General features: G+C 51.7%; 2 protein-coding genes across 3 annotated transcripts in view; one reads left to right on the top strand and one right to left on the bottom strand.

Annotated features, from left to right (window-relative positions):
* The window catches only part of RALB (RAS like proto-oncogene B), a 69,952-nt gene extending 66,464 nt beyond the window's left edge, over positions 1-3,488 (bottom strand). The window contains exon 1 of one of the 2 annotated variants that reach the window (XM_061135368.1): positions 3,375-3,488. The gene's annotated coding sequence lies outside the window, so the exon portion shown is untranslated. Of the gene's footprint in view, positions 1-3,320; positions 3,336-3,374 lie in introns of those variants that run through there. The other variant, XM_061135366.1, reaches the window with a different exon arrangement.
* On the top strand, positions 3,267-6,047 carry TMEM185B (transmembrane protein 185B). Its single transcript, XM_061135365.1, has one exon. The coding sequence runs from the start codon at positions 3,713-3,715 to the stop codon at positions 4,763-4,765; it is 1,053 nt and encodes a 350-aa protein (XP_060991348.1). The 5' UTR covers positions 3,267-3,712; the 3' UTR covers positions 4,766-6,047.
* The last annotated feature ends 10,048 nt before the right edge of the window (positions 6,048-16,095 follow it).

The following is a 16,095-nucleotide window of genomic DNA, read 5'->3' as shown; positions in this document are numbered from 1 at the left end:
GGCACAAAAGACCATGGGGGCTGTGGCCTCGAGAAGAAGCTAAGCTGCACAAACCCAAATGGGTCTGAAAGGGGAAATGTCCCTGGGCCTTCTGTACAGATCATTCTCTGGCCCAAGTCACTACTAGGAGGACATTCAGAGGGGGACCCTGTCTCCTGGGGCCAGACTCCTGCCCTGGTCCCAGCTGCTCAGGAGAACTGACCATCCAGCAGGGCCCAATGCAATCAGGAGTCCTTAAAAACCGAAAAGGCAGCAGAGATGCGGCAGGAGGATGAGTCACAGTGATTCAAAGCGGAAGAAGGACTCAACCCAGTGCTGGTGGCCGTGAAGGGGGCCACTGACCAGGAGTCGGTGACCCAGAGCCACCCTGGCTGACAGCTGGCACATCCCAGGGAACGGAATGCGGAGAAGCTAAATGAACCCAGAAGCTGATTCTCATCAGGGCCTTTCAGAAGGGAACGAGGCCCTCAATTCTGGCCTGTGAGACTTGAACAAAGAACCCGCCGCGCACCCTGTGCCCAGGCTCCTGACCACTGTTGTGAGCGGCTGCGGTTATGCCGAGTTGGAAAGAAGGGACGGGGCAGGGGGAAGGGAGAGCACGGGGCCCATGATGCTGGCCTGGGGCCTGGGCCTGGCTGCTGACCCCACATGCTCAGAGCCAGGGGGCAGGGAAGCACCGTCCTGAGCAGGTGCAAATGGACTCATTCACTCAACCGACTTCCCTCAAGCACCAGCTGCAACAGAAGTGCTCTCCAAGGGTCCAAGCTCCACTCTCATGGAGAAAAAGATGGCCAAACAGACTCAACCCAGTGAAAGACGCACCCCAGAAACAAAGCCCTGAAGTGAAGGGAGGTCAGAGAAGGGTCATCAATCCACCAGGAGTCGAGAATGTTTTCCCGGGACCGAAGCCTTGTCTTGGGTCTTGGTAGTTCCGCAGGGAGGGAGGCTGGGGTAGTGGGCTGGCCCTGAACAGATAACGCAGAGATCAGCACGGCAAGCTCTGAGGGAGGGCAGCAGCCTGGCAGGGGACCACAGGTGGGCCAGGGCAAGCTCGGGGGCCTCTCAGGCCAGCCGAGGATGCTGAGCAGCGCTGAGATCATGAGACATAGACACACTGCAGGCCGCCGCCCAGAATCAGCCTGACAGGCCTGCACTGGGGGACCAGGGCATTTACACCCTGGGGTGTCTGCCAGCCTCGAGATGGCTGGGTGGTCAGCACCGGGCACAGAACAAACAGCCTCTGTCAGCTTGAAGGGTCAATGTAAAGTCAGGGGTAGGTCCTTGAGACCCTAACCACATCAGGGAAAGCAGCAAAGGAGAGGAGTCTTGTACAGAACTGAGGGTCCAGGCCTGGGGGCCCAGGAAAGCCGGCTGCGGGGGAAGCAGACAGTAGCCTCTCTGTGGCTCCACCTCAAACCCATAAGCAGGCTCTGACCCCCTCAGGAGGGGGCAACAGGGACTCACTGGACGGTGACTGGCCTGGAGGGAGAGAACCAGGTACCTGTCCTGAGGAGCTGCAGAGATGGGACAACATACTCCAAACTCCAACCTCTGCCACAAAGACAGTAAAGTATGGGACAATATACTCCAAACTCCAACCTCTGTCACAGATGACCCTGAGGTCACCTGGCTACAGGATTTCTGCCCATTCCAACAGGGTTCAGAAGACCTGGCCCGGCCACTGCCTCCCTGGGGGGCTGCCAGTCAGCCCCACCCCTAAAGGATTTACTTGCCCCAGTGTGGTAAATATTAGTGGCTCGCGTTTCTCTAAATGCAAAGTGTTTTCCATGTATGGATTCATCTCAACCTCAAAATGGTCCTAAGTGCTATTATCAGCCCATTTTGTAGTTGGACTGGCAGAGGGGTTTTGAATTTTAAATTTTGCTTTAGCTGACAAATCCCTCCTTGAAAGGAAACAGTAAAAGAAAAACCAGGATGCAAAACAGATGGACTGGAGCCTGGGAGGAAAGGGTGGAGGGTGAACCTGGTGTCCCACACAGTCAACAGTCTTCCCACAGAGAATCCCAAGGGGTCCTAACAAACAAGGGGCCCTGAGGACTGGAGTCTGAGATCAAGGCTCACTCAGCTGCAGTCCCTTGCCTGAGGACCACCCAACTGGCCTGGCTGAGGGAAGGGTGGTGAAGCTGTGGGAGAGCTTTGAGAGATGGGACTGTCCACCCTTCACCAGGCTTCACCAACTTCGAAGTGGACTGGGGAAGGCTGGCTCCTGAATCTGGACCATGGCCCCCACTTTTCTCTCTGGAACCCCTTCCTTGGGAGACCCCACATCAGCCGAGCCCCGTTGACTGGCTCAGAGCCCAGCACTTGAATGTGGCAGATTCTATGGGAGCTGGAGGGCAGGAAGGGCGAGCAGCCAGGGCTCTGAAGAAGCAGCCTGGAGAAGGCAGGGAGGGGCCTCCAGCGCCGGTGCAGCTGGCAAGAGGGGGTCCTGGATACCACCACGGCCGGCCCCCAACTTACAGCCCAGGACCCCTGAGGCCAAGACAGCACAAGTCCTGCCCAGGTTTCTCAGCGGCTGGGTTGCAGGACTTGAACTGGAAGCCAGATTTCTTGACCTCTGGCTCCAGCCCCTGGCCCCAACAGTATCTGCGAGAATCAGACTAAGGCAGGACCAGAGAAGTCAAACGAGGACGAGGGACTCAATCGGAATCTCCATTCTGCTCTAAGTTGCCGGATGACCAGCGGCAGGAAGCACCTGCTTGTCGCAACTTTGCCAACGGACCCTGAAGGGTCTTGTGCCCTTCCAGCGCCCACCCTCCACCTCCGGGTTGAGCCACCCCGGCACTCTGCCTCGGTCACCTAACAGACGGCCGGAGAACGGCCGGCGGCCCGCCCGGTGGGGTCCAGCCCCGGAAGTCGCCCGTTCCAGGCACAACCCGGGCGCTGATCGCACACACGAGCGCCTCTCCGCACAGGCACAAGCCCACCGCCTCCCGCGCGCGCACACACCCGCCCTGTGCATTCAATCAGCAGCGCCCACGCCCTCGCTCACAAACTCCCACACTCCCCCGGACCCCGCCCAGCTCGCTCCCACGCCGTCCGCCATCAGCGGAGCGGGCGCCCAAGCCTCACCGCCCGCGCCAGAGCCCCCCGGTCGGCTGCGGGCGAAGGTGGGGCACCCGCGGCAGGCCGCGCCTACCACCCTTCAGTCCCGCCCCCTGGGCTGAGCCCCGCCCCCTACCGCTCCTCGGCCCCGCCCCCGGCCCGGCCGGAGGATATGAGCTCACTCCCGCCTCCCTACTCCCGACGCCGCCAGGAAGCGGCCGCCCGAGGTCGCCGCCCGCTCGCTAGCAACGGACCCGCCAGGGAGTCACCAGCGCGCCAGGAACCCGGCCAGAATCCTCTGCCCCTACCCTTCCCGCGCCACACGCAGTAGCTGCTTTCCAAATGGGTACAGAGTGAAGGCGGGCGGCAGGGCTGGCGCTAACCCCGCTCACAGACGCCCCGCGCCGCCCGGCCTCTCGGGTCGCTGGGAGAGCGCCGCGCGGACGCCCCGCCCACCGCTCTTCCGGCCAGGCCACGTGACCGAGCGCGCACGTGTTTCGGCCTCTAGGTGTCGCGGGCCGGAAGCCGGTCCCTGCCGGCGCCCGGCCGCTGTCTGCCAAGAGCAGGCCCGGGCTAGCCGGCAAGGCAGCCGGTCCGGGAACGGCGCAGAGGCGGCGCCCGCCGGAAGGTGGGCAGCGGCCTGGCCATGAACCCCAGGGGCCTGTTCCAGGACTTCAACCCGAGTAAGTTCCTCATCTACGCTTGCCTGCTGCTCTTCTCCGTGCTGCTGCCCCTCCGACTGGACGGCGTCATCCAATGGAGCTACTGGGCCGTGTTCGCCCCCATCTGGTTGTGGAAGCTTCTGGTCCTCGCGGGCGCCTCTGTCGGCGCGGGCGTTTGGGCGCGAAACCCGCGCTACCGCACGGAGGGAGAGGCCTGTGTGGAGTTCAAGGCCATGCTAATCGCCGTGGGCATCCACCTGCTGCTGCTCATGTTCGAGCTCCTGGTCTGCGACCGGGTGGAGCGGGGGACCCACTTCTGGCTGCTGGTCTTCATGCCGCTCTTCTTTGTGTCCCCCGTGTCCGTGGCCGCCTGCGTTTGGGGCTTCCGGCACGACCGGTCCCTGGAGCTGGAGATCCTGTGCTCCGTCAACATCCTGCAGTTCATCTTCATCGCCCTGAGGCTGGACCGGATCATCCACTGGCCGTGGCTGGTGGTGTTTGTGCCACTGTGGATCCTCATGTCGTTCCTTTGCCTGGTGGTCCTCTATTACATCGTCTGGTCCCTCCTGTTCCTGCGCTCCCTGGATGTGGTTGCTGAGCAGCGAAGAACCCACGTGACCATGGCCATCTGCTGGGTAACGATCGTGGTGCCTCTGCTCATTTTCGAGGTTCTGCTGGTGCACAGGCTGGATGGACACAACATGTTCTCCTACATCTCCATATTCGTCCCCCTTTGGCTCTCATTAATCACATTGATGGCCACAACGTTTAGGCGAAAAGGGGGCAACCATTGGTGGTTTGGTATTCGCAGAGATTTCTGTCAGTTTCTGCTTGAAATTTTCCCATTTTTAAGAGAATATGGGAACATTTCCTATGATCTACATCATGAAGACAGTGAAGATGCTGAAGAAACGTCGGCTCCAGAAGCTCCTAAAATCCCTCCAATGTTTGGAAAGAAGGCCAGGGTGGTGATAACACAGAGCCCTGGGAAATATGTCCCCCCACCCCCCAAGTTAAATATTGACATGCCTGATTAAACCTCTTCTGGGGAGTGCCCACCAGTGGAAGAGAAGTCATATACACACAAAATCCACCTTCCTTTGGCCTCTTTGCCCATCCATGCCAAATCTGGAACAGAAAACAGGCTTCAAAACATCATTTCATGCTTTGAAATTGCTGCCTATCAGTGACTCATCAGTATTCACCAGAGATGCAGGAGGTTCTTTTACTGTGTAGGTGTGTGTGCACACGCGTGCTGTGTGCCCCCATGTGTGAGGAACTTGTTTTCTAGGCTCATGCTTGCAGAGCTAGCTGAGAGCAGTAAATTGAGTTGTTCCGGTAGGTCCTCAAATGGAATAACTACCTGTGGTTTTTTAAAGTGGTACTATACCTATCGAAAGTATTTAGAAAAGTATTTTTATACACTGCTAACATAAAATTGTATTTCAGATTGTGCCTGCTGTGACATAATAGCAAATGTAAAGAATTCTCTTTCCCACCACTTGCATATAAACCTCATAGTTGTTATTGTCAGTGTTTCCGCTGTTAAAATGGTTTTTCTTTGGGTTTTACTGATACTGGTCTTTAATAGCCTAATAGGTGAATTTTTCTAATGTAGTGAGCCCACCCATATTTATATGACTATTTTAGCAATGTAATATATATTATGTTGAATTCTAGTTTTGTGCAGTGTATTATGTTAAAGTATTTTTTTTTAAGTTTGTAAGATATATATGTCTACTGCAGATGTTAAAAATTGCTTAAAACATGAATATGTACCTGGTGTGGGGTCTTATCAGTTCTAGGCATGAATACAGGGATTGAAGATCCCGAGGATCTTACTAGTCAGGTGTTAGAGGATTCTAACAGTTGGGAGGTCTCTCTTGGAAGGAACCACTGACCTTTGGGAATAGGTGACATGCCTCAGTGTGGTATCAGACCCTAAAGTGACACCGTTATTTAGCACCTTGAATTCTTCCACACAGGCAAGAACATCTCTTCAGGAATAGTCAAAAGAAGCAGATGGTTTGTCCATTTCTAAGAATCTTAGAATCTTAGTTGGCTGTGACAGTGATGATTGTACTTGTCATTAGAAAGCCAGAGAAGTTGACCTTAACCTGAAATGGCCAACAGATTCAAGTATTATTTTAAGGCCCAACTTTCTTGATCGGGCAGTGACAGGGAAATAATAGCTCAGTTTATTTTTTAAATAAGTAGTTTTTCTAGGTACTGGTGGTACCAGGGAATCAGAAGGGTGAAAAGCATGTCCTAGGAGAGTAATGTTCTTCTGACTAAGAACAAATAAATACCTTCAAAAAGGAGGTTATCCTTTTTTAAAAAAAAAAAAAAAAAAAAGAAGGTTAAAAGTAAAAGGAGTGTTGATATTATTACTGGGCTCCATATGAACTTAAGTAGACAGTCTACCTGGTGAGAGAACAAGCTAGCAGCAAAAGCCAGCCCTTTGGAACCCGGATCCCTGGAAGCCTAAGGGCGCCGTAGCTCAGTTTAGTATCTAAAGCTGAACTGAGGTCAGAGCCACACGTAGTTGGCTCCTGCCAGCTATCAGGATGTGGGAGGTGGCCTGAGCAACAGTGGGTGTAATGTTTCCTAAGCGAGGATTCATTCATTTGCTTTCTCAACAAATATGTATTGAGGACCTACTCTGAGCCAGACATGTATGTGCAGATCCATTGGAGAGCAATTCAAAGGTGGCCCCGGCCTGCTTGTCACAGTAGCCTGCCTATGGGAAAAGCCAGGCCAGCACCCACGGGAGGATGCCACTGGCTCAGGGTGAACTTCACCTGGAACCTCAGGCCCATATTTCTTTCTGGAGCCCTGCCCTGAATGCCCTTCCACTCCCAAATAATACCCCAGACATCTTAGCTTACACTTTGGGAAGACCTGGGAGGAAAGGAGAAGGTTACCTGAGGAATCAAAGGGCAGGTTCAACAGCAGCACTGGGATAACCTGTCCCTCCTGGTTACAGTTTAGGACCAGGGACTTGCTGACACCTGAAACAATCCCTCCTAACCTGAGGGGTCACCCCCACACTTAGCCCACCCGTCTCCTCACTACCCCAGGGTGGCCTGGAGTTGGAAAGCCAGTGCCCAGATACGATGACATGCTTGCTCACCCCGTGGGTCTTCCCCTTCAAGCCACTTTCCTGCCCCAAGACCATATTAAGTAAAAACAGCGGTAATGACAGTTGTAGAAAAGTTGTCTCATCTGTAAAAGTTAATACAGTCTCAGCTCTGCCTGGGGATTTACCTAATGGCCAGCGCGACTCTGACTATCCACAGTACGAAGCATATGTTAAATTCTGTAACTAGTTTGTTCCGTAAGATCCTTAGTCAGTTTTTACTGTGAAACATCCTCAAAAATCTCAGCACCCTACCAATTACAAATTTTCACCCTGGGGCCTGTGGCACTTACACTCCAGGCTGTGGCTATGGTCCAGGTCTGTCCCAGGAAGCATCCCGCATCCCTGATTCTATTCCAGGTCCTGCAGCAGGACTAGCAGCCCCTGGGAGATGTCCTTTCTCATGGCAGAAGGGCAAGAGGCCAAGCCCGTCCCACAAGCAGCCCCGTAACCCCCATTCACACATGGTGTGTGACGTACTGTTTTGCTGGTCCAAGCACAAGGCCAAGCCCGGCCTCAGGGTGGCCAGTTCAAGCCGGAGGAACGCTGACAGTCTGCACCGACGTGCAGTTTTCAACTACGTGTGCAGTTTCACACCGTTCTCACCGATGTGATGGTTTTGAAGGATGGAATCACAAAATTGGTGGTAGAGTTATTTCCCCCCTAATGTTTTACAAACATTCTCTCATGTTTTAAAGTTCACTGTTTACTATTGTAATAATATAAGGGAATCTTGGGAGGGAGGAGGGGATTTGAGGTGAGATGAGAAAGACCCATCATTAAGACCCCTCTAGTGTGGAGGGTTCTGGGGGCTCCACACACAATGGGTTTATAACAGTGCTGGACTCAAGAGGGTTTCCCTGGGGACCCTGCAGGGTGTTCTGGAAAGGTCCAGCCTGAGCACAGGGGGCCCAGCCAGGTAAGAGGTGATGGGAAACAAAAGCGGAGTCTAGATGGGCCTCAGGAGCATTCAGGAAGCTCACGCTGGCAGGAAGACTGTGGGTCAAAGGAAGTTGTGCTGCCAGAAACTGCAGCAAGTTTGTACCGCAGGGACCATCTGGTGAGGATGCTGCACCTGGGGACCCCGCCATCTGTCAAAAGACGCTGCCACCAGAATGACAAACGCCACCAGTGTGGCCCCTGCTGCCATGAGCACCTCCTCAGCCGTCTGCCAAAAGCTCAAGACTCAAGTACCCGGAGGGCAGGTGTGATGGGCGATCCTCAGGTGTGCATTTGCCCTTCCAACTCTAGAACTGAGAGGGGAGGTGACCTGGTTCCTGTGGAGCTGGGAGGAGGAGGCTGGCCGGGCTCAGCCAAAACATGCTCAGTAGAGGATCTGCCCAGAAGAGAAGGGTGTTCAGACACTGGGTGACCAAAGCTAATGACCAAATCGGTCATGTGTCCGTATGAGCTTATGCTTCAAAATCACGGCTCCCATCTGGCAGGACACAAGTGGCCTCAAGACCAAGCAGGGATCCCCCCTCCCCGAGGGGGAAGGGGGACGGTGCAGAGCTGCTGCGTTGATTCCTTCATCCTCCTCTTCATCCACGGCGTTCAGAGACATCTCTTCCTCTCCTGTCATGTTCTCTGTATATTCTAGAATGTGTGGATTAAAGTGACTACCAGAGCAGGCCTCCAAATGCGGTCTGAGGATCCCAGGGGCCTGCAGGTATCTCCCCTCCTCATGACACCTCTGGGGGAGGCAGATTCTATTCATCCTTCAGCCGAGACGACACACCATAGCAGGTGAGATGTGGACACAAACCTGAGACGCAGCGCCTTCTACTAGGCCAGATGCTAAAGGCTTGCAAAAATGCAAAAACAATACCACTCCTCTACTCACCAGATTTCTTGTTATTTTTCATTAAAAAAAAAAAAAAAAAAAGTTAACCTGTAACGGACTTTTTGTTTTCAAAAGAAATAATATTTTTTAAAGTCATCGTTTTTCCTGTCTATCGTAAACATTACTACTAGTCACAGAAAGGCACCTTGGGGTCCTCAGCAATGTTTACGAGTGTTGAAGGGGTCCCATGACCAAAATCTTTTGAGAACTGCTCCCCTGTATTCCTGTGGGTGGAAGAGAGAGGAAGGAAAACTAAAACTGGGTGTGATACATTAAAATCCATGCCCATGGCGGGGAAGGGACAGTAAAAGGCACTGGTCTGCCCCACAGCTTAGAGGATGCTCCCTCTCTGCTACCCTGCATGGCCCTGTTGGCCTCTGCCAGCTCCTCAGGTGGCTGCGTTATGTAACCCAGTGGGGTAACTCATGCCTTTGTTCTGGGGGGCCTGAGCCCTTTGCTGGTCTTGCTGGGTTTTCATTTCTTAATAATTTCACCTAAAACGACGAGGGTCCTGAGGGACTGCCTGGAAACTGGCCATAATCCCCTTCCCTTTTTGTGGCAGCCACACTTAGCACCAGAGCCCCCCATCCCCCCACCCCGCCCCCCCCCCCCCCCCGACTGCAAGGGTGGCTGTGTTGGCTGGAGGAGGGTGACCCTGACCGCCAAGAGGAAGTAGGGATGGACAGTCATCCCCCTGGAGCTCATGGGCCACCTTTGTGTTCTCAGGATGTCCTGTTGGCTAAATCGTTCACTGAGGGGCCTGGGAGGGGAAGTGGGTTTCAACACCTCCCTCTACCGCGGAGGCTGCGGGCTCCCCAGGTCCCCGCTCCACCCACTGCTGCCCTTCATCTGTGTGTGGAGTGTGGGTCCACTGGGTCCATCCCATCTCTTGTCCCCTGCCAACCCTGCTGCTCCCAGGAGCCTGGCCACAGGGGCTGTCCCTCCTGGGCAAGGGCCTCCCGCCCCCACAAGGGCCTCCTGCCTCCAACCTCTGCTCCACAGCACAGCCCTCTCACATCTTCTTGACCTGAGCAACTCTCTCGAGTGGAAATATGACCAGTCAGATGTGGCTGAAGCCCACCCCTTGTGGCCCACCCACCCCACTTCCCACTACCCAGCTTGTTTATTGACAGGACTCTGTCTGGGTGTGTGTTGGTGGAGGGGTGGGCTGCTGTCCTGGTGGTTAAATATTCTGAGCTTCACTTAAGGCCCCTTGTCTACTCAGGGCCTGGCTTGCCCTTCTCCTTGGTCCCTGCCTGGCTCTTGTCCCCTTGGACAGGACACCTGGGCCTGGTCTCCCAGCTGACCCTGAGGACCAGGCCGGTCTCAGCCCCAGGCCAGGGGTGCATGCTATAACCGCAGGACTCTGAAGCATCAAATACACCCCTAAGAGCTGGGAGATGGGGGCCACAGCCACCTAGACCCAAGTCCTAGCCGAGGGAGGCTAACAGGGCCAGGGCACCCCAGGGGGCCCATTCACTTGTTGGCCAAGGCCAAGCCCTGCTGCCCCCCGCCCCCTGGAGCAACCCCAGCGGCACTCTCACGGGTTCAGAGAGCCTGCCGCTCAGCAGCACCAGCATTGAGGCCAGGACCACAGAGCCTCAGTGCAGCGGTGGTGCACGGATCCAGACCAGCCCCGGCGTCCTCCCGACCTTCATGGGGACCCACTGCACCTCTCTGGCTCAGGGACCATCCTGCTGTTTTGATATGTCAGACAGGCTTAGGTCAAAGGCCCACAGTGGGGGAGAGTTGGGGACCTCAAGGGGGAGGAAGAGGCCGCACTACCGGGCAGACAAGCCCAGGCGGGAAGTCCTGCAGAAGCAGCGAGCCGCTCCGGTTGCTGCTGGGACTCGGGGCTGGATGGGTCTCCCACCACTCGGGCACTGGCTGCCCTGCCCTCCTCTCCAGCTGGGGAGCAGGTGAGCCCCTCCTGGGAGGTTCTCCTACAGACCTGAGAAACAGGACCATCCGCAGGGCCTCTCGAACTGTGTCTGGATCTCCGTAATGAACCGATGAGCTGGCGGGAAGCGCAAGTCACCCCCTCAGTTCTGAGCCTGAAGGGCCCCCCAGCCTCCTTTCTGAAAGACCCCCCACATTTATTTACCATCATGACGTGTGCAATTCCTGGCTCCCCTGAAGGTGCCCTGGGAGGGCAGAAACAGCTGCTTTTGGAAAGGCTGGCTACTTGGTGAAAACTCCTCTTTTCTCAGGAAGCCTGGGAGGACCCGCAGTTGCTGCTGGCGTGGTTTCTGCTCCCCTCTCTGACTGTGACTTTTCCGACTGCAGTGGGGTTTCTCAGTTCGGACATTTTTACTATGATCTTGATGTGATCCGTTATTCTATCTTTTTCAGGTAATTTAGTGTGCCTTCCATTTCCTGTTTCTTTTCTCATTTTTTAAAAGTGAGTTATTCGTTGTTGGTTTTTTTTGGCCACGCTGGGTCTTCATCGCTACGCGTGGGCTTTCTCTGGTTGTGGCGAGTGGGGGCTACTCTCTAGTCGTGGCGCACAGGCTCAGCTGTCCTGTGCCGAGTGGAATCTTCCCAGAACAGGGATCAAACCAGTGTACTGTGCGTCGGCAGGCGGATTCTTTACCAGTAGACCATCAGGGAAGTCTTCCTGTTTCTTTCTCACAACAGTTTTCAAGTAAAGGTTGAACTTGAACAAAGGCTCCTCTTCTAGGAGGTCTCTGTCCTAACATCCTACCGCAAGCTGCCCCTTCCTCACCATTCTTCCCTCAAGATGGGACTGTCCTTCAAAGCATCTTCCAGTGTTGTCTACAATTGTTCTTTCTTTGATGGATTTCTTTGCTTTGGTTGCTTTGGTCACAGGTCCTTGAAATAGGATGTGATTCTGTCCATTTTCTCAATCTTTCTGGCGAGTCTCAGCCCGACGTATCTGAGTATATAGATTTCTCATCTTTCAGGTCATTTTGAGAAGTCTCTGTTGAGCTCAAAAGAAGACTGGGATTTTCAAGCTTTTTGTCTCCAGTGTTTGTGTTGCCTTCAAGCAAGAACAATACCAAGTGTCTTATCTAAAGTGACTAAGTCCTGGGGTAGGACTGACTTCTAAGCCCAGTGATTCAGCAGCTTGATGACTTCATCAAGGCTCGCTCTGTCTGCTGCTGCCTCTGTGGTAGCTTCATCCTCAGCCTCATCCCCAGGGGCCGCCACTGTTTCAGACACCGGGTCGGAGAAACAGCCTCTCCTCGCCAGCTCTCAGCTGGGAACAAGGGAACCCTTCTGAGGAGCCCTCCAGCAGACTTCACCCATCTCACTGGCCTGAACTGGGTGACTGGTGAATTACACTGATGGATTTTCATTCCAGGATAAATCCTACTTAGTCATTATGTCATATTCTTTTAAATGTATTATTGGATTAAATTTGCCCAAGTTTTGTTAGGAATTTTTGTACCGACGTTTGTGAAAGATGTTCATTTGTAGTTGCCTTTTTGTTGTGAAGTCTTTGTCTAGTTTTAATAACAGGGAAATGCTGGTCTTATAGAATAAGTTGGGGGTATTCCCTCTCCCATTTGTTGCAAAGCTGTATAGAATGAGAGTCTTCCTTAAATGTTAGTTAATGTTCTTCAGGGAGACCATCCGGGCCTGATTTTCTTTGTGGGAAGATATTTAACTACAACTGCAGTTTGTTTGTTTACATGTTGTCCACAGCTCTTTTGTCCTATACTGACAGTAGTTGCAGGAGGCAATATGGGCAGCCAAGCTTAAAATATATGTATCTGGCTCTTTTCAGAAAAAGTCTGCTGATTCCTGTGCTTAAGACAATGAAGCCTGAGCTTAAGAGCTGATTGACGAAGCTACATGTGAATTTTAGATATTTTCCTCCCTAACTGAAACCTCAGAGAATGTGACACAGCACTAGTGGGTCTTAGTTTTCTTATCTGTAAGCTAGAAATACCAGCAGTCAACTTCTATAAGGCTCGTTTCATCTCAAGCCTGACTATTACCGTATATTACCGTAGATTCTTATTTTCTCGGTTTTTTTTTCCCCCTGAAATTTCTTTTATAACTATATGACTACTCAGGTTATCCACGTCTTGAACGAGTTTGGTGGTTTGTGTCTTTTAATTTGCCCATTTCTTCTAAATTGTCAATTTTATTGGGATAAAGTTGCTCATAACATTCCCTTATTATTTAAAATTATTTTTTTTAGTCTTTTCTATTGTATGAAAGATTCTTTTAAAATTCTATAGTGCTTTACAGTTTTCAAAATTTCATACACACAATTTCATATAATCCCCCTCATCATCCTATAGGGTCTACTGATTCTGTTGTGATGTCATCTTATTACCCAGCAACTGGGTTGACCTCTTGGTAGGTGTCAAGCCAATAGACATGACCAAACCAAAGCTCAGGAGAAGATAAGGTTTATTACTTGCAGCAAGTAAGAACACCAGGGATCTTTCCCAAAGCAGCGTCTCCCCAAATAGCAAAACTGGGGAAGTTGTAAGCTAAGGGACCAGGCATATTCATGAGGGGACTGAGCAGAAGAGAATTCAGCACAGAATTGGGACCAAGACAGCCAAAGTCCAAGCTTCACTAGATTTAAATCAGGAGCATCGACATCATCATTCCACCCTTCCCCTGGGTGGGGGCCTTAATTCTTATAGAACTAGAGACACATTGCTATGTGTGTCCCTTGACGGGGAACCAGGACCCTGCCCCCCAAGGCTGCACTGTTGTTTCTGGGCTTCTCCCTTGTCTCATCTTCCTCTCCCTTCCTTGATTAGCAACTGTTTGAACCTGCCCTTTGGAACTCAACCTTCGCTGGTGGCTCAGAGGGTAAAGAGTCTGCCTGCAATGCAGGAGACTCAGGTTTGATCCCTGTGCTGGGAAGATCCCCTGGAGAAGGAAATGGCAACCCACTCCAGTATTCTTGCTTGGAAAATCCCATGGACAGAAGAGCCTGGCAGGCTACAGTCCGTGCAGTCGCAAAGACTGAGTGACTTCACTTTGGAACTCAGGGAAGGTCATGGAGGCTAAAACCTACTCCCTATAAACAAGAAGGACTTCCCTGGTGGCTCAGATGGAAAAGAATCCACCTTCAGTTATGGGAGACCTGGGTTCGATCCCTGGGTTGGGAAGATTCCCCTGGAGGATGGCATGGCAACCCACTCCAGTATTTTTGCCTGGAGAATCCCCATGGACAGAGAAGCCTGGCGGGCTATAGTCCACGGGGTTGCAAAGAGTCAGACACAACTAAGCGACTAAGCATAAACAAGAAAGCAGGGACACAGAAAGGGTTTGTCCAGCAGCCCCACAGGGTCCTGCTCTGTTTCAGCCTCTCCATGTGTAATTCTTGACTTCTCCCTTTTCCCCTTGGTTTTACTCATTAGAGATTTATTAATTTTATTGGTCTTCTCAAGGAAGCACTTTTCGGTTACTTTTATTTCCTCTTGTTATATTTTTTGGTTCTCATTTTCATTGATTACTGCTTTTTATTATGCTCTTTCTTCTGCTTACTTTGGACTCAATTACTTTCTCTGATTCTTTTAAAGGTGTAATCTGGGGTCATTGATTTGAGAACTTTTCTGATATAAGCATTAAGTGGTATAAATTTTTTTACTAATTTAGCTGTAGCCAGCAGGCTTTGAGGTTTTGTTTTTCATTCAATTAAAAACACTTAATTTCCCTTTTGATTTCTTCTTTTCACCACTAAGTCATTTAGAAGTGGGCTCTTTGGTTCCTAAATACCTGAGGATGTTCTAGACACCTTTCTGCCATTGGTTTCTAGTTTGATCCCATTATGTGTGTGTGCTCAGCTGCTTAGTTACATTATGTGTGTGTGCTCTGCAAGCCCACGGACTGTAGCCCGCCAGGCTCCTCTGTCCATGGTTTTTCCAGGCAAGAATATTGAAGTGGGTTACCATTCCTTCTCCAGGGGATCTTCCTGACCCAGGGATCAAGCCCAGATCTCCTACATCGGCAGGTGGATTCTTTACCGTTGACCCACCCTGTAAGCCTCTTAATCCCATTACAGTCAGACAATATACTTTGCATGGTTTGAATCTTTTAAAAACGCATTTAGATTTGAAGTTGGGGGCAGGGGCTAGGGTTTTATGCATTTACTCCTACTGATGAACTTAGAACATAAGAGCAGGAATAAAAGTATGAAAAGGGACAAGCAGTGTCACCCAAAGGCCAGTTATCTGAGTCACCCAGGGCTTTCTGAAGGGTAACTCCATGGGTGGGGTGGCCTGGTTCTTGATCTGTGTAGCTGGCAATGTGTCTTTGAAATGGATGCCTTGGCAGTGAGAAACTTCATGTCAGACACTTACAATTTTAAACAGTGAATTCTAAGGCACTGACATTAAAGAAGTACTAAAATCTCGGGATATAACTGAGTATTCATATGTCTCCCTTTGCACTTCTGTTAGCTCTGCTTCATGTGCTCTGAGGCTCTGCTGTTTGGTGCACGGTCATTTAAGATTCTTAGGTTTCCTTGGTGAAGCTTTACTCTTTTATCATTATGTATTATCTGTCTTTATTCCCGGTGGTGTTCCTTGTTTTACGAAACTCACATAGTATAAACTAAACCATTTTAAAGTGTACAGTCATCAGGATTTAGTCCAGGCGCGAGGCAGTGCAGCCGTCACCTCTATCTAGCGCTGGCATTTTCAGAGTCCAGAGTGAGACCAAGCAGGACCCTGTGGGGCTCCCGGGTATGGAGGCCTTTCTGCATAGGCTGTTTGTTGCTTTTAGGGAATAGGTTCCAGCCTCCATTGAGGGACTCCCTGAGTTCCAAAGGGCAGGTCCAAACAGTTGCTAATCAGGGAAGGGAGGGGATGCAGAGATAAGGGAGGCGTGGCCAAGAGACTACAGGGCAGACCTGGGACAGGATCCTGCTTTCACCTCAAGAGATACATGGAATATCTCAGCTCTTCTGCAGAACTAAAACCCCCAACAGATGGAAGATGCTAACTACCTAATGAAGCATTCTTCATTCCAGAGGGAAGTCACAGTTTGATAACCTCAAGAATCACTCACAGCAGCTCATCAGACCACATGAGGCCAGATCAAAGGAGCACAGGCCCTGTGCACACCCTGATCCTTATCAGCAGCCCTGCCCTTGAACTACTGCTATAAAACTCCTCACCAAATCCCCTCAGGTTGGGACACAGAGTTTTGAGGGCATGAGCCTGCCGTGACTCCCTCTCCCTGGCAAAACAATAAAGATATATTTTTTCTACTTCACTCCAAACTCTGTCTTTGAGATGCAGTTTGGCACAGAGGCCAAGCTTTTGGTATCAAAAGGAGACACTACGCCTATTAAGCACATTCCCCTCAACGTCCCACTCCTGGCAACCACTGACCTGCTTTCTATCTGTGTGGATTTACCTGCACTGTGCCTTTCGTATTGGTGGAAT

Source organism: Dama dama, chromosome 33, assembly GCF_033118175.1.
Source record: "Dama dama isolate Ldn47 chromosome 33, ASM3311817v1, whole genome shotgun sequence".
Classification (NCBI taxonomy): domain Eukaryota; kingdom Metazoa; phylum Chordata; class Mammalia; order Artiodactyla; family Cervidae; genus Dama; species Dama dama.
This window is presented reverse-complemented; position numbering and strand designations above follow the sequence as displayed.

Coding starts and splice junctions, on each gene's coding strand:
- TMEM185B (XM_061135365.1), top strand. CDS start 3,713: ATGAACCCCAGGGGCCTGTTCCAGGACTTCAACCCGAGTAAGTTCCTC.